This window comes from Stegodyphus dumicola, chromosome 12 (genome assembly GCF_044657685.1).
Source record: "Stegodyphus dumicola isolate Sdum_Otavi_A_Nest chromosome 12, ASM4465768v1".
NCBI classification, from domain to species: Eukaryota; Metazoa; Arthropoda; class Arachnida; order Araneae; family Eresidae; genus Stegodyphus; species Stegodyphus dumicola.
The window spans coordinates 121,144,353-121,167,424 of record NC_140779.1 but is presented as its reverse complement, the minus strand read 5'-3'; the positions used below and the strand labels follow the sequence as shown (position 1 = coordinate 121,167,424).

The 23,072-nt window shown below is 32.1% G+C and overlaps 1 protein-coding gene across 2 annotated transcripts in view; it reads right to left on the bottom strand.

The window, feature by feature from the left end:
- The window catches only part of LOC118185509 (dual specificity protein phosphatase 3-like), a 51,678-nt gene that overhangs the window by 10,569 nt on the left and 18,037 nt on the right, over positions 1 to 23,072 (bottom strand). For both annotated transcript variants that reach the window (XM_085806897.1, XM_085806896.1), the window contains exon 3: positions 12,987 to 13,210. In XM_085806897.1, the coding sequence (XP_085663023.1) occupies positions 12,987 to 13,210 (224 nt within the window). The remainder of the gene's footprint in view (positions 1 to 12,986; positions 13,211 to 23,072) is intronic.

Below are 23,072 nucleotides of genomic sequence, written 5' to 3'. Positions count from 1 at the left end.
GTTAGAAATATTCTTAAGACGAACCCCACGATAGGATCAGTCAGTCAGTCACAAAGAGTATATGTGAATGTTAGGAATAATTTCTTTTGGTGTTTTTTAACATTCCAAATATAAGATTCTGCAAGCTGCACAGTTCTATGATTATCGCTTTGCATTAATATCAGACTGATAGTTACTTATTGTAGCCTCAGTTATCATTTACGTTAATCTGCAAATTTTTACTATTTCCTACTAATAAGCTACAATCCAAGTTTTTCAGGATCACAAAAAAAATTATTAATGTGCACCAACTTTACTGAGCCGCTAAAATCATAATTTCAATGAAGAAAATGCTTGATTTATAAATGGATGGAAAAAATATTGGAGCTTCACTGAAATAGTCATAAACGAGTATTCATTCTTTAAATACAAATGCAAAATAATAATACAAAACCAAACTATAATCATAGCAACATGGAATTAGAATAAAATTAAGTTATGATTTATATATAAAATACAGAATCATTTTTGAAACTTAAAAAAATATCCTTAACAAAGGAAATAAAGCATCTAATTATATCATCACTCTCTTGATGCCACAGCTAGCTTTCTTTTTATTTCCTAATAAATTTAGACAATTTTGTTTTTACAGAGTATGATTAGTCAGTTGCTCGAAGAAACACTTTGTATAGAGTTCAGTAGAATGCATGAGCATAAAGTTCTCAATGTCTTTCCTTTCTTCCACAAAGTTTTACAACATGACATTTATCCATAACTAATGCTCACCCCAAAAGCAAAAGTTGAACATTTTCGTTATTTCCAAATGATACGTTCAAAGCCTCATCAGATGGCATTCCTGTGGGATATATGCATGCCAAATTATTGGATATGCCAAACCTGTGGGTTCCAAATTATCAGATTTGCTATGCACAAAATATAGGCTAATAACTGCTAGGCAGCGTTTGCTTAGTTATGTGTACTCCTTGATGCTGCACCAAAAATACTAACTGTATGAACTGACTCTGACTGAATTTCCATCTTTATCTACTAGTACCATCCTCATCACATCCTACACTGAAATTTCATTATGTAAATATTATTTCCATAGTAAATCCCTCTTTTTATCATCAACCGCACAATGAAATCTGATAAAAGTGGTAAAGTTATTCAAAAAGGATGACTCACAACATTATAAAGACAAAATATATGAAATTATCTTTGAGAAGTACATTTCAGCCTTCACTAATCAATATTCATACTTTACATTTTGTAGCATAGTTCTTTATTTAAGCTTAACATAATATTTTTATTTTTTATTTTCACATGATTTGAAATCTGTTTACTTAGTTTCACTAATATTATTGTTGTGCATGTCTTTTTAAACACAATACAAAGTAACTCATGATCATACAATAATAAACCCAAAACTTCAAAATGCATGTAGCTCAATACTTACTACTTATTCTTCAGCTTAAATACTGATTACACAAGACTAAATGTATATTTACAGAATAAGTTATGATCCATTCCAAAATATCCTGATCTCTCTCTCTCTTTTTTTTTTTTTTTTTATCTCTAGATAAATCTATCTAGTTCAGTTTGTTTTATAATGCCTTTGCAATTTGGCTAAAGGACTCAAATTTATTAGGTATTAATTACATTTATAATACACCGACTTTCAAAAGTTAACAAGAAATGCAAGTTAGTAATTTTTAAAAATGTAGCTGAATTCTAGTGATTGATAATCACTGTAAGATATAGGTATGCAAATGTCATATGTTATAACTAATCATGATTGACTGATTGAATATATGCTAATTAGGCACTTGTCAAAGACAACAGCATTTGGAAAGGTTTGAGAGGATTAATTTAAAGGCTAACACAAAGTGTTCATAATTTTTGTAGGATAAATTTGATGATATTTGTATTTCTATGGCTGAAAGAAGATAAATGGCAGATAGTAAGTGCTGCATGTTGTTGGGTGCACTAAAATAGGACAATCAATAAAAGATGTCACTTTTTTCTTTGGTGTTGATCATTCGGTAATTTCTTCAATGTAGAAACAATTTCAAACAAGTCCAACAATTGTCTGGAGACCTGTGCTTGGTCGATTAATGGTTACCACCACATCTGAAGATTGGTACATTGCTACAGTAGCTAAACAGAATTGACGAGTGATCTCCACAACTGTTATGCTCATGGCTGCCATATCACTTGGTAAGACTACCAGCACTGTGTGTTGAAGGCTTCACATGAAAGGACTGTATGTCCAAATACCATGTTTGTATTCTAATAGTAAGCTGATCCAGATAGGCAAGATTAAAATGCTGTCATAAACATCTCAGTTGTCTGTTCAGGAGATGTGAGGAAGGAGGATTTTCTGGATTATTTTGCATTTAATAACTTATCTGAAAGGACTGCCCCCCCCCAACAAAACACTCTCTTACAACCATCTTAAAACCAAGTTTCTTACATCTGGTTAAAAAAAAAACTGAGTGGTCAAGAAGAAGACAACAAACGAAAGAGCCTTAGTAAGGGTTATCATTGCAATGGTTGCCTTGCACTGCCTATCGATGCTCAACACCAAATTATCTAACAGTTCTTAGAGTAAGAGTTCCCATTCTTCACAAAGCATCTGTTTCAGTTATCCAGTGTTCTCCGGAGGATAAGACAGTGCTACCAGGCATTTACTTAAAGTATCCCATATATGTTCAATGAGATTTAAATAAGGGAAGACTCCTATTCAATCCATTCTGTGGATACTAATTACTAAATAACTTTATAAAAATTTATTTAATTATTATAATAATAATAATTAAATAAATATAAATAAATAATAATAGTCACATATTGGCAAAAAGCAAATATGATGAAGACTATATTAATATTAAACCTCCAAAAGTAATACTGACTTCAGAACTTTCTGTACCTTATAAACCATATAGAGCATTCCCTACAGATCCTAAAGATAATGAAAGAAAATAGACAAATTACTACATGTAGGTATTATAAAAACCATCATTTAGCCTTATTTTGCCCCTGTAACTTTATGCAACAACTTGATTATGTTTTAATAACAGAAAAGTTAGCTTTAATAACAGAAAAGTCTGTTTTAGTAATTTAGAAAATGAAATTACTAAAACAGATTCTGAATACATACCTAAAATGAATGCAGTACTATACCAATTAATGAATGCAAAATTATTTTTTACATTAGACCTTGCATCCGGTTATTAGAATATAAAGTTAGCTGGAAAAGATCCTGACCTTGTTATTTTATGAATTAAACAGATTATCTTTTGGTTGGAAAAATTCCCCAGCTGTTTTTCAAACAACCCTTAGGTAAATTAAAAAAAAAATATTATATTTAGTTTTCTTTAAATTATTTTGATCACATAATAGTAGCTTCCCAAAATTTTAAAGAACATTTAGAACACCTGAAAATAATATTTGACACATATTATATATTAATATTTATTATACATATTATATATTATTATGAAAAGAAATTATGGATCATCAAAATTTAGATTATATTTTTATAACTCTAAGTATAAGAAAATTAAAAATGTGTTAGCTATTGAAAAAAAGGACTGTATAAAATTATAACCGCAATATCTCCTTGTATTCTAAATACTTGAAAAAGCTCACGCTGAATTTGGTCACACAGGTACAGTCAAATACTGAAAATCTGTGTTGCCTCTCAAAATATAAATATTCAGTTTATAGGTAAACCGCAACACTGAGTACGAAATATTGAAGAAGAAATACTTAGCGAATAATGAAGTCATAATTACCGAATATATTAATATTTGATGTGAAAAAGAAAATACAGTACAAAGTCTTTAATCCGGACTCGTCAGGACTTCGGCGATTCCGGATTAGGGGGTTTTCCAGATTATAGATCATCAATTTAAATCTGCTAAGATAGCATGCAGAAATTATAAAATTAAAAATATGAAACCGTAATTTATGAAATAAAGAGCAATTATGATCTAAAGGGTATCAAAATTTACGGAAAAAAAAGCTTAATATTTATTTGTTTACTTTATTAAACATTTTTTTTCAATGTAAGTTGTTTAAGTTGCTTCGTTTATTGTGCTAATACTTTCTCTTTAATTCTATACACATAATTTCTTGTTCAGTTCCACTGTTCAAGTCCTGTAATTGCTGTGTCGAGAATGCCGACTAACTTGTCAATCGAAATTTTTTCATTTTCAATAACCTCTCTGTCACTTTCTTCACTATCGGAAGGGGTACATTGAAACATGCTTTCGCTTTGTAGATCCTTTGGCAGCTTCAGAATCGGAAACTCTTTTTGAAATAATAGAAAGTTCAAGCTTACTTTTTATAAAATTGCTTTAACAGTCTGCAAAAAATAATAAGCCGGATCCAATTAGAAGATTAAGGAACAACGCAATCTGCAACATTAACTGAAATAGATAATTTTAGCCTAGCTTATACTGTTCGTTATACATTAAATGCACATGCGTAAATGTATTATGCGCATGCGTAAATGCATAAAGTTTGTAGCTTTGAGGTCCGGATTATAGATCATTCCGGATTATGGACGCCTGGATTAAAGACTTTGTACTGTATAAAATTAAAACAGTCAAAGTGCCACTTTGCTAAAGATAAAATAATTTTTCTGGGATATGAAGTTCAAGCAAGAAAATATCAAATCAGTAAGGCAAATACTGAAATTATTAAAAAATAACAGCCCCCTAGAAATATTAGAAAATTTACAAAGATTTCTTGGAAGCATTCATGTGTATCATAAATTTATTCCTAAGCGTATGAAAATTATACCTGTATGATTTTGATATAAAAGAGATTATAAGCTGACATGTTATCTAGACCTATTTGTCAACATTTGTATGCACAAATTAATTTATTTTTATGAAAAGAAACTATGGATCATCAAAATTTAGATTATATTTTTATAACTCTAAGTATAAGAAAATTAAAAATGTGTTAGCTATTGAAAAAAAGGACTGTATAAAATTATAACCGCAATATCTCCTTGTATTCTAAATACTTGAAAAAGCTCACGCTGAATTTGGTCACACAGGTACAGTCAAATACTGAAAATCTGTGTTGCCTCTCAAAATATAAATATTCAGTTTATAGGTAAACCGCAACACTGAGTACGAAATATTGAAGAAGAAATACTTAGCGAATAATGAAGTCATAATTACCGAATAATAATGAGTCATAACGGAAATACCAAATTATTGACATCATGATAAAAGTTTTTTTCCCCATTAATCTGCATCCAAGTAAAAAAGCAGACGATTCCCTCAACTCTTCTTTTAAGTTCACAATTCACGTTGTTGTATTTTCTGAGCTTTGTTATTTCACGAGATTATTTAGTGCTGCCTTTTTTTTTTTTTTTAATCTGGATATTTTGTGGATAAACTATGAATATTTTAAATTTTAGCCCTTTTTTTATTCGACAGATAAGAAACACACTCATAATTTTACTGCTTGCAACATTGAAAAACGTAAACACATTGCATTGACAGTAATGCAAAAAGTGCAAATTCTGCAAAAAATGGAAGCAGGTGCTACCCTTTGGTTTATAGCAGAATCGTATGGAATTGCGACTCGATTGTGTATGATATACGGAAAAATAAAGAAAAGCTGTTGAAATTTTATAGCAACAGTGATTCTAACACCGGAATCCGAAATCTTTGCATGAGGCGAAATCGGCAAACCTTAATCCTGTGTACATATAATACAATGAATAATATAATCAGTTTATATATGAAATAATAATTTAATGCATATAATAAGTTATTGCAATAATGTATATAATAATTTAATTAAATACACTCATGTCCATAAATTAAGGATAATTCGGAGTCACGCGGAAATTGAACTCTAAAATAAATATATCACCTGTAAAATCACTACATACATCTTCAAGAATAATATGCAAATTTCAGGAAGTAACCAGATGACACCGATGGTACGTCACAATGATGAGAGTGTAAGAGAGTGATATATAAGGAATACAGGCAAAGAAGTAAAATTGTTCTCAGGCGCTTTATAAGCATTTCAGTGCAATAACCGAATAGTTATAACACATACGACGCATTTGGATGATTTTTTACCTGGTAGAATTATCGGCCATCTGGAATGTGGGCGTACCCAACTGGAAGTATCAGACGAACTTGGAATTGTCCATGTGTCATCTCCAGGCTTTGGCAACGATTCCAAGATGATGGTAATTAAGTAGACATTACAGCACAGGTCGCCCCAGAGTTACAACGCCGAATGAGAATCGGTATTCAGCAGTTACTGCCAAAAGAAACAGGCGGAGCACAGCCTCAGACCTGTCTCGTCAGCTCTCTTCAGCCACTGGTACGACAATTTCAAGGCAGACCGTGTACAGACGCTTAGGGCAGATTGGTCTATATGCTCGTAGACCTGTCAGATGCGTTCTACTTACTGCAACTCACTGTCGCCTGTGGTTAGCCTGGAATAGAGAGCATGCATTGTGGACACTGCAACAGTGGGCTTGTGTGATGTTTTCCGACGACTCCAGGTTTAGCTTGCAGTCTGATTCTCGCTTAACTTTCATATGGAGAGCTTCAGGTACCTGTTACCACCAAGAAAACATCACTGAACGACAACGTTACGATGGTGCAGGAGTGCTCATTTGGGGTGGAATTATTCTGGGTTCCAGAAGTGACCTGCATGCTCAAATTGGAACCATGACAAGCCAAATCTATCGGGACGTCATTAAGAAACAACATGTATGTTTGTTTTGGGGCGCCATGGGCCCAATTTGTATCCGTAAACAATTTGTGTTTACGGATGACAACGCCCATCCTCACCGTGCAAACATCGTAAGCGAATGCCTTCAATCGGAGGATATCACCTGTATGGACTGGCCAGCATTCTCACCGGACTTGAATCCAGTACAGCATGTCGGGACATGCTTGGCCGACGCGTTGCAGCCCGTCAACCTCCTCCTACATATCTACATCTACATATCCGGAACTTCGGAGAGCATTGCTTTTTGAGTGGTGTAATATCCCCCAAGATCAGATCGATAATTTGATACTCAGCATGCCTAGGTGTTGTACGGACTGTATTGCATCGTCTGGGAGACATACAATGTATTAACAATCACACCAACCATGTAATAATGTTTTTTTGTAAATAGTTTTTTTTTTTTTTTTAATTTGCTCCAGGGAGAAAAATCGCTAATTTTTTAAATAATATCAAACATATAGCATCTTTTTTTGCTCTTTACCTTTTGTTTAATAAATAAGCTTTACAAATAAGTCAAATTTGTTTTGCTTCTAACAGTTCCTTTGCCTGATTTTGCATTATCCTTAATTTATGGACATGAGTGTATATCAAATACGCTTTATTTATTTCACACTTTTAGTCTGAATATTACGATTTATCTTTTCTGTCCTGAAATCCACAAAATCCTAAAATCCGCACAACCTCTGGTCCCAGGCTTTGCGGATTTTTGGACTTTCATTGTATATCCATAATATTAAACTTGTTATCTCATCCACATTATTGGGCAGGCATTACAAATTAGAGCAAACATTGTGATGTATGTCCATTAATCATAAGTAACCGAAAGAAATTTGGTTTAATGCAAGCATTACCATTAGTAAGTGAACCTTCTGAATTATTATCTACTGATACTGTCAGATACCAATTTCAAAACTTAAATCAAGTGCAAAGTATTAATGCAAATTTTGCTACATTTATGTTGCACATAGAAATCGTGGGATAAGCAGTCAGAGTGGAAATATAAATATGTCGGATTACACTGACAACAATACGTACATATAAATTTAACACTCAGTTTCTACAGATACTGTTGGCAGTTTAAATTATTATAATTCTACTAAAAGTATACTTAATTATTTTATAGATCATGTTACTCATTATATATGGAGATTTGTTTCTAAAAGTGTTGCTAGTGATACTTACACAAACTGTTTAAATGTTTTTTCAAATTCAGATTCCAAAGAAATTTTAAGTGATAGAAATGTGGCTTCTTCAAAATTTAAGCATCTCTTTGAGAAACCATAAAGTTATTCAATTATTAACAGGCTGCAAACTAATGATAGTTTCTACTAAAGTAGAAAGAGTTAATCAAACCATTATAACTAAACTCAAATGCAAATTAAATTCTTATCAAGGCAATAGTGCATGGACAAAATTATTACCTAAGGTTGCTGAAGAATACAACAATACACTGCATCCTGTAATAAAATTTCCATTATCTTATTTAATGTATGGAAAATTACCTTATGATTTGAAAAGCAAAATCTGTATGTAGAAGCAATTGAAGAAGCTAGGAAAATTTCTCAAAAAAGTTTGATGATTATCATTATGTAAACAAAGAAAGATATGACACCAATTTTAAAGCAAGTAATTTTAAACATGGTGATTTAGTAATGTTTCAGGGATTTCAATATCCTAACATAAGGAAATTTTCTCCTTTTTTTTCTTCAGGTCCTTATAAAATTTTGAAACAATATTTTGAAGTTACTTTTGAAAAAACAAAATTCCCTTACTAAAAAGAATTCAGAAATTATCCATTTTACCTGGATCAGATCTTTAAACGTAGCCAGTGAATTTAAATTAACTGTTAGAAATAGTAAAATACCTGCTGCTATTCAAAATTCATTAATTTTTATTTTTTAAATCATTTATTAAAATGTCTTCAAAATTTTAAAAGATTTCTAACTTGGATATGACTTTTTCACTTGATAAAGTCATTAAACACTAATCATGATGACAATTTAATCCCAAATTTAACTTGCTCTTAATCTGATTCCTTTTCTAGCCCACTTCCCACAGAGTTTTTGTTCACAATTTTTTATGTATGTTCCCCAAAGCCTGGAGATGCGGAAAGGCAAAATTCTAACCTATGTTTTGCAAGCTGGATACAATACCAGATTCTAAAAAGATGACATTTTTGCTATAATTTGACCTGGAATTTCACACAATGTGCATTATTTCACACAAGTACTCCTAGAATCCTCTCCTTAGGAAGGATACAAACAGTGACAGCACACACCTGCTGTCAACATGGGAATACACCTAATATCCAAATTTATTTATATTTTTGGGGGTTAGGAATGTCGGGTATGGCCATCAACTGACTGCATATTGATATTTTCCACCAGTCGCGTTCCTCTGACCATAGTTTCAGCACAAAGCGCTACCACACATACACATGGCACACATATATATATTTTTTAATGTAAAAACTCTGTTCACTAAATTTGTACAACTTAACTTCAGCATAAAAGTTATTTGTCTTAATTTGAATTTTAATTTTTGTATATATATCTACTTAAAAAAAAATTCAAATAAATAATGCAAAGAATTTTATGGCCATACATAGTGATTTGATTTTATGGCCATACATAGTAATTTGATTTTATGGCCATACATAGTTTTGATTTATTTACACTATGCTAAGAGACAGTTACCTTATACAAGGAACAAATGCTTTTATGTGAAATTATTTAAGCCAGTCATCAACAAGTAGTTATGCCGATTCTCTTGTAGGGGACTTACTCACTTTTCATCAAAATTTACTTTATTATTATATTTTATATTACATAATAATATAATTCTATAATAAGAACATCTGATCTTTTTTTATAATGAGTAAATAAGAATTTTAATAGAAATTCATCACTATATACCATTTAGGTTGATACTGATTACCAAAGTTTTTATGAAAGACTTTCAAAATACAAGGACTGTCAAAGTTATAACATGATATTCAAATGACATTTCAAGAACTATGCCCATTTTAAATTATTCCGAGAAAAAATGAATGCTTCAAATTCAGCATAATTTTAATACTACTATTTTGAGAAAATGTTCCAAAAACTTGAAAAAAACTTACGTTTTAGAGACTTTCAAACTGGACTTTACATTTAATTTAGTGATTTTATAATATTTTATCATATTTCCAAATTACATTTTTATCCTCTTTTATACATTTATACATGAGAAAGTTCATGAAGCATAGAGAAACCAGTACTCTTCTGCTGTTGGGACTGGATTCAGAAATGTTTGTGTATGTATACATGCACATACATACGCATGTACACTGTGAAAAGAAAAAAAAGAAACTGAACGGAGGGACAGTTGACTCATTCTACTGGGCCGATTGACAAAATTAAAATTACGTTTTTCATGTCTCGAAAGCACGACTTAGAATATATATTAGATCTATACATATCACTGTTCTAACATAGGTATTTTTACACAAAATCTGACTTTTTCTGATACAATTAAAAATATGAAACCGTAATTTATGAAATAAAGAGCAATTATAATCTAAAGGGTAACAACATTTAAAAAAAAAAAAAACTTAATATTTATTTGTTTACTTTATTAAACATTTCTTTCAATGTAAGTTGTTTAAGTTGCTTCATTTTTTGTGCTGAACGTGCATGTGAAAACATTAACTGCGCATGCATAACATTAAACACGCATGTATAAGTTTGTGGCTTTGAGGTCCAGATTATAGATCATTCCGGATAATGGACGTCCAGATTACAGACTTTGTACTGTATAATAAAATCAAATTAAATAATAAAATTCTGTCTTTTTCAGGTAAAAAAAAATTTACCTGAAAAAGGATAGCTGTGAGTGACTTATCCAATCCTTATTGACCAATCCTTAAGCATGTTAACAAGACTTCCTCCTTTCGGTTCCTATTCGTCTCCCAGTTTTCTACTTTTTTACACTCCTCAATTTATTTCAGAATCAGAATCATAAATTTTTTAATGGTGACAACTACAGATGAGTCTTTACCAATAAATCATTTAAGGACAAAGGCGCCGCTCACTTTGTTTTAACTTAGATCAAGGGTGCATTAGCACCGCACCCGCAGGCGAAAGATGGTCGATGTGGCATAGTCATCAGGGAAGGCTTACTTGAATATAATTAATTAAATCATCATTCGTTCTTAATGCAATAATTTATTAAATTTGCATAATTGAGTAGGTGCTAAGAGAGAAGCAGTTTATCATATATTGCGTTTGAAAATTCCTCATTGACTGAATGAGGAGGAATATGTGAGAGTATTTCAAAATTGAACATGTGATGTGAAGTCGCGTTCTCATTGGAGATGCAGTAAATAAGCATTAATTCATATCAATTTATTTAACAAAAGACCATCCAAAAATAATTTCCATTTGTTTAATCCTAAAATAATTTCCATTTGTTTTTGTCTGTTTGATGGCGGTTTTAATATCACTCTAAGAGACTAGCTGGCTCGATATAACAGTAGCAAACTTTGCTGCCACATCTGCCAGTTAGTTCCCTTTTATGCCCACATGGCCAGGAACCCAACAGTAAAGGATCTCGTATCCACACCTTTTTAATTTTCGATGTAAACTTAAAATGTCCGCCAGTAGAAAATTTTAATTGTCAGTAAAATTAACTAAATATTTTAGAGCACTTAATGAGTTGCAATAAATTATGAATTCTTTCTGGGCATATTTTTACGAATTGTGTACTTAGATAAAGAATTTTAGTAGAATTATAAGTAAAATTGTTGTATTTCTTTTCTAACATAAAAAATCTAAAGAGAAGCTATGCCAGAAAAGCAAGAATATAGGAGCAAGTGCATTTAACATTGAGTAAATAGGTATCTCTGTAATTTGGTGAGAAATCAGCAAAAGTAGCAAAATTTGGCCATCATTCACCAATATTTTGGTCCGGTTCTTGTGTCACCATGATTAGTATGGCATAGTTCAACCATCTCAAATGCAACCCTGAGTGGCATTCTACCAAAACACATAGACTCGTCCAAAAGGGATGTTATTACTTGCTGCAATGTGAAAGTCTTCTCCAGAAAGAGATATGCTGGAGGGAAAGAAAGTCCCCATCCTTCTACCTCATTTTGAGAATATGTTGGTCTGAATGATTCATGCTTGTTTGCAGGTAAGGCAGTCAAACTATAATTGAATGTAATTGATTAATTCATTCAATTATAGTTTGAATTTTTGAAGTAATTTTATTAGCTGTAACTGCAGTTTGACCCTCATATTGCTTTCCAGTAATTTCAAAAAGCAGTAGAAATAACTCTGTGGCCGATTGAAAACTATTTAATGCTGAAGAGAGAGCCTCTGCTCTCAGTTGCTTAGTTATTATTGTTGCAAGTTGTTAGCTCCATGTGAAGTGAGATATCCAAGTTAGTTTTCTCTTTAGATGCACTTGGCATTGCATTGTGGTTAATGTTCTTAGTAGTTTGATGCATAACTACTGACTCTACTCTGTGATACAGTCAACTCCTGTAAGAGTATTTCTGCAGATACGCCTGTAAGAGTATTTCTGCAAAAAAATCCAGAACTTTGAAGTGTTTATTTTGATAAAATAAATTTTTATTAACCTATCATCGCACCTATGTGCATTCAATCTACTATGAAACAGTACAAACTCCAACAATATAATAAACCACTTGGCAACTTCATTATTGTAATATGCGATATGCATATATAAAATTGCGGGGCACTTACCGACTCTGGTGTTGTACCAAGAAGATATGTGTTATCAAATTCGCAATCCAGAAATAAAATGTTTTCATTATTAAGCTAGGCTGTGCTTTTCCAAAGTTCCAGTCCTGTATACAACAATTTCAAGCTATCTTTTAACACACATATATCCTAATCGTGTGTGATCTGTATCTCTTTACAATATCTTGGCCATGTTTTCTAATTAACTGGTTTCATCTTCTGCCAAAATTATTACATATATGTAGTATATAAATATGTATAACATTTAATTATGTTATAAAATTGTAATAATATAAAATAGAACTTCCTTTGTAGCATTTATTTTTTTAATTGGATTCCTGGAAATATAGCAAATTTATTAATCTCTGCAGTGTTAATATATGTAACTACAAAATTGTTTACCATTTTGCAGATATTACATTTATAAGCATATAATACAATTTTTAAATGATAAAAATAATAACATGAAAATCAACAAACCTCCACTGTTTACTGCTTGGTCTATAAAATTAATTCCAGTTCCAAAATAATCAATGATTCTTGTTCGAGGTACATCAATCAGATCCAAACCCATGTATTTTATATTTGAATCTGCATAATAATCGGCACCAGTATTAACTTGTCCAAAGGCTTTACCATCTGCAGTGTTTAATACATGCGTTATGCCAACAGCTTTCAAGAATTCTTTTCTCCTTGCAGAACCTCTAAAGAGACATATACTGTTAAAACTCTAAATAATAATAACAATACATGAAACATAATTTCCAGTGATTCACATAAAAATTATAATCAAAATAAATAAGAAGATTGCTTATATAGAATTCTTGAATTATAATGTGTTTTAATAATTAGTATTACAGAAAGTATATATTTCATGATAAATATTATCCCATAGCCTTGTAAGGATAAGCTATATAAGTAAACCTATTCTGTTTTATATTTTGAATAATAAATTATTAAAAAAAAAAAAAAAAAAAGAACAGTTGTATGTTACAGTAATTTTAAAAAAAGTAACGTACACTATGAAGTATCTGATTCAAGTTTAATATACAATATCACATATCAAAGATAATCTTCAAGCAATTCCTTCATAAATTATAACATTCATTATTTCATGAAATATACACTTTATATCTTATGGGCACAAACAGAATTTATGACATCTATTTCATGAAATACACACTTCATCCTTATCTATACTATTAAAATCTGTGTGTGTCTGTTTGTTTGTGGAATTATCTCCTCCAGAATGGCGGGGAGTTGAGTTCCGAGACAGGTACCTCAGATTCCATACATGTGGGAAGCCATTTCAACCATTTTCGTCTTCATATGACTTCAATTAACGGAGATATTATATAAGGTTATATTCTGATGTTGAAGAACGCGATTGCATATGACGTCAGTGTATGTTGAAAATTGTTCGTTAATGTCAGAATTTTAAATAAGTAGCTGCTGTTGGCAATGTTTTGTTTCATATTAGTATTATTGACATGTTAATTATTTTATTAATATTCAGAAAATTTTGTTATACTAAATTAAATTTAAATCATGATGTCATACATATTAACCTAAAGTGTCAAAAGTTTTTGTTTCCTGATCTGATAATAAAAAAAAATATTTAGAAATTGGTTGTTATTTGGAAAGAATGAACTAATTTCTTTCATATTGAAATGTTTCATACATTTGCTTTTCAAGGGTATATAAAGCTTACAAATTTTGCTTTGTCCGCAGCCCGCTATTATGTATACACTGCTGGTCATTAAAATTGCAACACCATGAACGAAAGCAAATACAAAAAATATTTTTATTGCACATAACTAGTACGGCATGAAGACCAAATAATTAAATTTATCAGCAGTTTGGAGGTTTACAGGGGTGTGAAATTAGTAGAAACAGCTAAAACAGCCCTTACCCGGTTAGACATGAAGTTGAACTGGGCTTGGATGACAGAAATGGGTAACTCATTCCATGCTGCTTGAAGTCTATGCCACACTTTATCAACCGTACTATAGCTAGTGAGGGGTGGCGAGCCAGTCTCTCGGCAACCTATGACCAGATGTTTTCAATGCGACAGATCTGGAGACCGTGCAGGCCAAGGCAGCTGTCGAATATAATGTGTATCGAGGAAGGTCAAAACACAACTTGGAACAGGTGGTCTTGCATTATCTTGTTGGAAGATGGCGTTTGGCCAGCCTCAAAGATAGGATACAAACACTGGATGTAAGGTGTCAGAAATTTTCTTGATCTGTGTTCAAATTACTGTTAATCCAAACCAGAGATGTGCATGCCATGTACTCAGTGGCTGCCAAAACCATCACCCAGATGAAGTGCCCCTATGCCTACATCGAATGCAAGCAGGAGATCCTCCTCAGAGACAAGTGGATACTGCCTAAGGATCCATGATATGGTTATACATTTTTTCAGGGTTGACCTCACAATACATCTGTCCTCTCGAGCATTAGTCATGGGAGGGCATTGAGATCCAGCATGCCATTCAGTATGACCCTCAGAAACCCACTGATTCCATATTCGCATTACTGTGTTTGGATGTCAACCATTGTGTTGGGTGATATCATGAAACGATAATCCACATTCTCGATAGGCAACAATCCTGCCTCTATCAAATTCTGACACTTGCTGGTAAGCATTTCTTATTATTATTAAGGCATAGCATGATATTTTGATTGAACTCTGATCTTACAAAGCACTTTCTGAATGAGAAATCCACTACACAACTTTTCTTTTATGCAGTGCTTCAGATGTCGTTTCCCTCTCCTGCATCATCTAAATGTGCTGAAATACTAATCATTTGCATATCCATACCTCTTCCTTTCATGTGATTTTGAAATTTTCAGATCATCCCTTTCTGGTGTTATAAATGTAATGGCCAGCAGTGTAAACTGATTGACAATATATTTCACAAAGTTCTATATTTAAAATTTTGCATTTTGAATCAATTATATTGTTAACACTATCATTGAAAACAAATGAAATAATTTCAGGGATATTTTTCACTAATGAATTCTTTAGATTCCACATTTTAGTGATTCATACTTAAATTTAAATAAACTTACTTCTAGCATTGTTATATGAACACAAATCAGAAATACTTAAATAACTCTTCTATCTTATTTCTCCTGTTCAAGTTTATCAGCGCTAATACATACATGTATTGAAAAAAATTGAATTCTTTTATGGATACTTCCTGACTATCTGCATTCCCACCGAAAGGCCATGTAAAAGCACTGATGAGGCAATGCAGAATATTGTAAAAAACTATTTTATATGGCAGTCTAGGAATACGTGCCACATCCTCCCAGATAGCTTTCTGCTTTGGACATTTTCATCAGTGCAACTGCAAATTATAATCTCTCCTTAGAGAATTTAAGTGTTTTAGCACAGTAGTGGACTGCATATTGCAGTTTTCATCATATCTGGCAAAACCTCATACTTGGCTTTCTGCATGCATGCAGCATACTGTAGCTCACTTAAGGCCATCAAAGTGGTGTTTTTCCCCTCCTCATTTTAGTATTCTGATGCCAAGGTTGTGCACGATGCTGAGTTTGTGCAGTTCTCTGATTATATATATATTAGCAAAACGAGATTGCTGTGTACACAGAAAGGATAACAGCATTGGTAAATAAATAAATGAGAAGTGTGTGTATCTTGTATGGAAAAAGAATATATATATATAAAAAAAAAATGGATGGCACTGAATGCATCACTGAGGTAGATGTAATCATACCCAAACAAACATTATTCTCTATGAGTCTGCAACTTTTCACTGGAGCTGGGGATAATTAGAAACTGGGAGATTGCCATGGCTGTCAACTTCATCCATGGCACTATTTGAATAGGCTTCATCCTAAATACAACAACTTTTTTTTTAATTCATGTTGACAAATAATTGCCTCTCAAAAATACTCCAAAGTCAATAAGGATTCATTAAAACTCCAAGTTGTTTAATAAAACACATTTATTAGACGTAAGCACATCGAAACTCAATATGTTCATCTTTAAATATCACAAAAAGATGCCTTCTCTTTTTATAACTCAAGAACACAGCATAAATATCTCTTAAAATTAAAAAGAATAGAACAGACTTAGCAATATTTTACTGTTGCCAGAACCTAACTATTAAAACATCCTTTGTTTAAGTAACCTAATTAACTATAAAATTAATTAATAACCTAACTATTAAAACATCCTTGTTACTAAACATCCTTTGTTGAATTTCTCAAAATCAATTAACGCAAAAGTACTGGTAGCTCCTTTGAAATTAGTTCCATTGTCACTGCATATGATTGAAGGTTTTCCTCTATTAAACGATGAAAAGCTAGTAGAAATGTCTCCGTTGATATGGATGTCACTAATTCAAGGTGGGCGGCATGATACACCGCACAGGTGAAAAGAGCAATCCAAGCTTTAGAGTTATCTCTTAGAATCACTGGGCCAGCAAAGTCCACTCCTGTTATCTGAAATGCAGCAGCATTTTGAACTCTATCTGCTGGTGGTGGTGCAGTGGGAGGATTATTACCTCTAGCTGAAAATCACTTGCAAACAATGCAAGATGTCAATACATGTTTAATGGCTCTCCTTCCGCAGAGAAGCCAGTATTTCTCTCTTAAGAATTTAAAGTGTATGAGACATCAGCATACCCATTTCTCCGGTAATCTTCTAACTCCAAACTTTTCACGTGTGGATGTTCTCCTAGTAAAATTGCTGGCATTTTAAATTCTTCATGATTATCTCTCCTGTGTACAGCTGATTTCAATCGTATAATTCCATTATCAAGGAATGTGTTCAAAGATTCTAATCGTTTATCTTTTAACCCACCAAAGGATTCTTGTTGTATTAAATACACTATTGTTTTATCTGCTTCATCGATATCAGATACACTGAGATTCCCTCTTTCCTTGCTTATGTCGACAATTGTAGACAAATCTCTTTATCCAACCCATGATATTTACTGCTTTTTTATAATCCGCATGATGAGAAATTAGAAAAGTGCTCACTCCAACAGTCAACATAGAAAATACGATTTTCTTCATTCGTTCTCTGTTTACTTCCTCTTCACATGTTATAATTCTTCAGTGAAATGCCACATTTCATCAGGTAGATAGAGCCACAAAGGAAACTCCCACCATTTCAAAGACGCAAAATGTCGTGGAGAGCAACCTCTGCTAGGAAGATCGGCTAGATTCATTGTACCGGGAACATATCTCCAGGTTTCTTTAGATGTCAAATCTAATATCTCTTTTACTCTATTATGGATGAAAACACCCCACGAATCTTCTCTTCTTATCCAAGCGAGTACAGTCATTGAGTCAGTCGAAAAGTAAACCTTTTTAACTGGAAGATGTTTTAGTATGCTTGACAAAAGTGATGCAGCGATAGTAGCACCAGGAAGCTCCAATCGTGCAATGCTAGTTCTTCTTTTTCCACCGGGTGAAATTCTTGCTCTAGCCTGTATAAGTTGAATGTACACTGAGTTTTCTTTTTCCACATGAAGAAAGACTGCTGTCGCATATGCAAATTGACTTGCATCGCAAAACACATGTAAAGAATGCTTATAACTTACTTTCCCAAATTTGATCGATCTTGGGACCTCAACTTTAGACAAAAAAGGTACATCTTTCATACATTTTAAAATCCTTTCTTTGCATCTGCATCTACTTCCTGATCCCAGCTGATATTTGCTTTCCATAAATGTTGCAAAAACAGTTTGGGAATTAAGGTTATTGGACAAGCAATCCCTAAACGATCAAAAATTCTGCGAGCAGCAGCTAGAATAGTTCTTTTCGTTATCTTCAGAGTACACAGATTCTCGAAAGTGGATATATTCACTTGGAGGGTATCTTTCATTTTGTTCCATGTTAATCTAAGAACATTTGTAGAGGTAAGAGAAAGTCTTGAAGAATCTATATTTTCCTATCCTCTCAAATCAAACTGTCTTTCTGCCATTACTTGTCAAGCCACTGTTATGAAAGTTTGTAATTCAGATTCATCTTTCTCACTCGTGACACAATTGTCAACGTAGAAACTACTACAAAGTTTCTGTGTAGTTTCTTTTGGATAAATGGACTGTCCTTCTATGCATTTAGAACTGTCTGTAAATGATGCTGAATAACAGCTCCAAGAAGGAGGGACTATTTGAAACTCTGAACACAACTCTACAGTGACGACAAATTTTCAATTCATTGTTGCTATTTACCTACAGGAATCTTAGGAAATTTCTATCATTTTGACAAAGGCTTATTTGGAAAAAAGCCTTTCGAATATCTGCAATGACACCTATCTTGTCTAAACAAAATCTAGTAAAAATGGAAGGAATCAGTTCTATGAGGTTTGGGCCCTTGTCTATACATTCATTAAGACAGGGTGACCCTTTTTCCCTTCCTGAAGCATCAAATACTGGTCGGATTCGTGTCGTAATGTTTTCTTTAACAATATGTCTGTGAGGCAGATAATGACAAGGAACATCTTTCTCACTCAATGGTACTTCCTCAATGATACCTTCTTTCAACCAATCCTGAAATATATTTCCGTAATCTTCATATAAGCCATCAGCTTTTAATTTCTTCAATGTAGAAGTCAATCTTTTGAGAGATAAGTTATACTTGTCTGGAAGTAGACGGTGACCTTCAATCTATGGTAGATCTACCATAAAACGTTCATTCTCGATTTTCACGGTATTTTAAAAATAAGACTTAGCAGCTTCCTCAAGTTCAGATTTTGTTTTGCTTTCTGATGGGTCTCGGATACCTAAACTATCTAATGTCCACAAATCTGTTATACAAACATTTTTAGTTAACACTGAAATTAAAGTTGTACTCTCACTGGACGACGGTGGTGGGATGCGACCTATAATCATCCACCCTAGTTTTGTTTCAATGGCTGCAAGACCACTGGGTAGAAGTTTATAACTGCCAGTCATCAACTTGCCCGATATGTCAGCTCCAATTAAAATTTCAATAGGCCCACATTTCTTATCATCAGGATAAATGCCTAAGTCTGCAAGTTCTTTTAGACACAATTCTGATGCTACTGGTGGCATAGTATCACATATTACAGGTTGGCTTAATACTTCAAAATGACAATTATATGTACACTTCATATTTGGTAAATATATCATTAACACATCATGTTTATACATTTTAATATTACTTCCTCCGATTATTCATTTCTTAAGACTTTGTATCCCATCTCTTTAGCTGTTTTACTCAGAATGTAAGACCTCTGAGAAGCAGAATCAATAATGGCTCAGGCTTTATGCTTTTTACCATTGCATCTTAAAATCACAGTTAATGTTTGTAACATAACATTAGGTGCACTAGATACATTAGCAAGTGCCTGATCTCTCTCTAAATCAGTTTTAATAGACTCAGTTTCTTTTTTATTAGAATGTTGTGCACTTACTTTATATTTCTATGTGGGAAAAGACATCATTACATTTCATTACTCGGTATCCATGTCTCAGGCAGAGAAAGCAGCAACGCAATTTCCCAACAATAGCTTCTCTCTCATTTAGAGGTATATTTTTTGCATTCCTACAATCCCAAGAATTATGACGATTTGAACAAAATATGCACAATTTTTGCCCTTTGGCTGACGTAAACAGTTTGAAAGTATTAGGCACAGGCAATGGATTGCCAAATTTTGATTTAGTACTCCTGATTTTATTTTCAAAATGTATTTTAATACTGCATTTTTTATCATATTTTCCTGGCTTCTTCTGATCAAATGCTTGGGGAGCTAGAGATATTCCCTCTTCCGATTCTACTTCATCTTGAAGAAATTCAAGTAAATAATCTAGATTACTTTTTTTGATTACTTTTGACTGCTCAGAATTTCTCCCGTTTTGTGGATTTAAATCTCTAGATCTACGATTAACTGCTCGGTAACGTTCCCATGCTCTAAGTGTCTCATCAGGCAAAGAAGACTCAACAAGAGGAAAAAGCATGGCTGCATATTTATCTCTAGTAACCCCTAGAACTTCCAAAGCACAAAGCTGAGATTCCAACTGGTCATAAAGTTTTCTTAAAGACCACCCTGGTGTGTTTTGCTTTTGAAGTATTAAAGCCAATAAATCTCTTACATAAACTTGAATTAACAGTTCATCCTTTCCAAAACACACATGCAAGTGTTTTACAGCTTTCTCATAATTTTCACCGCTAGGCGGGAAACTTTTAATTAATTCTTCTGCAACAGAACCTTGTTGCATGGCCTGAGATAAATATGTAAATTTATCTTGATTATCAATATTAGGGTCCTTATCAATTTTCTTAAATTGTTCCCAAAAATTAAACCAATTTTTTAAATCACCATTAAATGTTGGTAATTTTATCTTGGGATAATGCAACATCGTATTACGAATTTGTGAAATTGATGCACATTTTCTATTTTGACACTTGTAATAATTTTTTCATCTTATATTCTAACTTTCTCCATCTATCTAAATATGATTTTGACTCATCAATCTCTTTTTCGATAAATTTTTTATCAATAACTTATTTTAAAAAGTTCTTGCTTAAAACCGCTTTCAGCTGAAATCATTAATTTTGATTTCTATTGAATAACTCTTAATTCTAAAATTTTTTCATCGTCACTTCAATTATCTTCTCTTTGATCAAATTCATTACACGATTTAGAAAATACGGTGTTGCTTATGTGCTAGTTTTAAAGCTTCCATACTTAAAAAAATAATGAAAACAAATTGCTTACTTTTAATTGCAGCTCTAATCCTTTCTTACGGATGCCAGTTGACAAATAATTGCCTCTCAGAAATACTCCAAAGTCAATAAGGATTCATTAAAACTTCAAGTTGTTTAATAAAACACATTTATTATACATAAGCATATCAAAACTCAATATGTGCATCTTTAAATATCACAAAAAGATGCCTTCTCTTTTTATAACTCAAGAACACAGCATAAATATCTCTTAAAATTAAAAAGAATAGAACAGATATAGCAATATTTTACTGTTGCCAGAACCTAACTATTAAAACATTGTGCAGTTACAAACACATCAAAAATGAAATTCAGCACGCATTATTCAAAGATAAAAACAAAATAATAACTTAAGTTTGTAAATATTTGAAAGATACATTTTTCACACAAGCAATGTTTGTTTTTCATTAATATTTCCCGTTTCACTTCAGTTATTTACAATCTGCTGCTCCTGAGACAATTACTTATTCATTTGAATAACAAAGTTTTACAGAGAATAATAATGCCCAGTATGTTTCATGCGATTTTTAGTGTTACAGATTTGAAATGTGATAATTCATAGCATTGCAAATATTATATTTAAGATATTATCATTAATTCCCTTAAAATTTATTTCATACAAAATTTTTTAAGATTAATGATTTATCTTATCAGTATTATCTACATTAAATGTGTTAATTAATCATGACATTCAATGTGTTATCATCTATCATTACAATGCAGAGGCAGGAAAAAATAAAAGAATTTGTATTTACAAGATTCACATTAAATACTGTAAATACTTTATCAGATTATTTGCTTACTGCCTGAAGATATGTAAAATTAACTTTTAAAATATGCCAAGATGAAATTTTAATAGCACAAATTATAACATTTTATTTTTTTTTACTGATATCATTTAATAAAGATGGCATAAGAACAGTATGAAATGTTACAAATTTGCTATGTTCATTTAAATGTTTTTTTTTTTTTGTTTGTTTTTTTTTTTTGTTAAACTTTGCTTTTGAAATTTAATTGCAATTAGATTACAAGTCATATATTAGATTGAAAACTTGAAGGATATTTGATATATATCAGTGTATTATTTTAATATAAGAGTTAGGAACATGCTGAAATCATTTGTATGCAATCACAGTTACCCACCCATCAGAAAAAATTCCTTTTCCCACAACATTAATGTGCTTGTCAAATCCACAGCACAAGTATACTGAACTAACTATAATGGTGTAAATAGGAATACAAAGGTTTGCCCCTGTATGCATATAAATTTAAACTTTAAAAAGAAAAATGGCTTCGAGAAAAATATGCACATGAGACACACTGGGGCTCTTTGGAAGTAAGAAGGAAAAATCTGTACTCTGTTATGAATGGTACATACTTTGGTTTGATTCCCTGCCAGATAACGGCTTTCAAATCATCAGTGATGAGAGTCATTAGAGACAAATGATAACAAACTGGCCCTCAGTATTATAGTAAGAAAAGTTTCGGATTGTCTTAAGGAAGTGTGTGATAAAGGTGTTAAAAATTAATGTATGGAAGATCAGAACACCTCTAATAACATAATTTCATATTATTGCCACTTGTCAAATTTTCCTAAAAACAGAGAATAGAAATGGCTTAGAATAAGGATTAGTAATACTTCTGGGCATTAGACATCTGACAATAAATAACTCGTGCACGTCCATTCCACATTCATGAATTTACATGCTTTAAATTTAATGATCATTTCACTAAACAGTATTTAACTGGTTATAAAAATGTAACTATTGACTATAAAAGTATTCCCTTCCCCTCATAAAATGCTTTTTTTTTAATTATTATTTATGAACAGAAT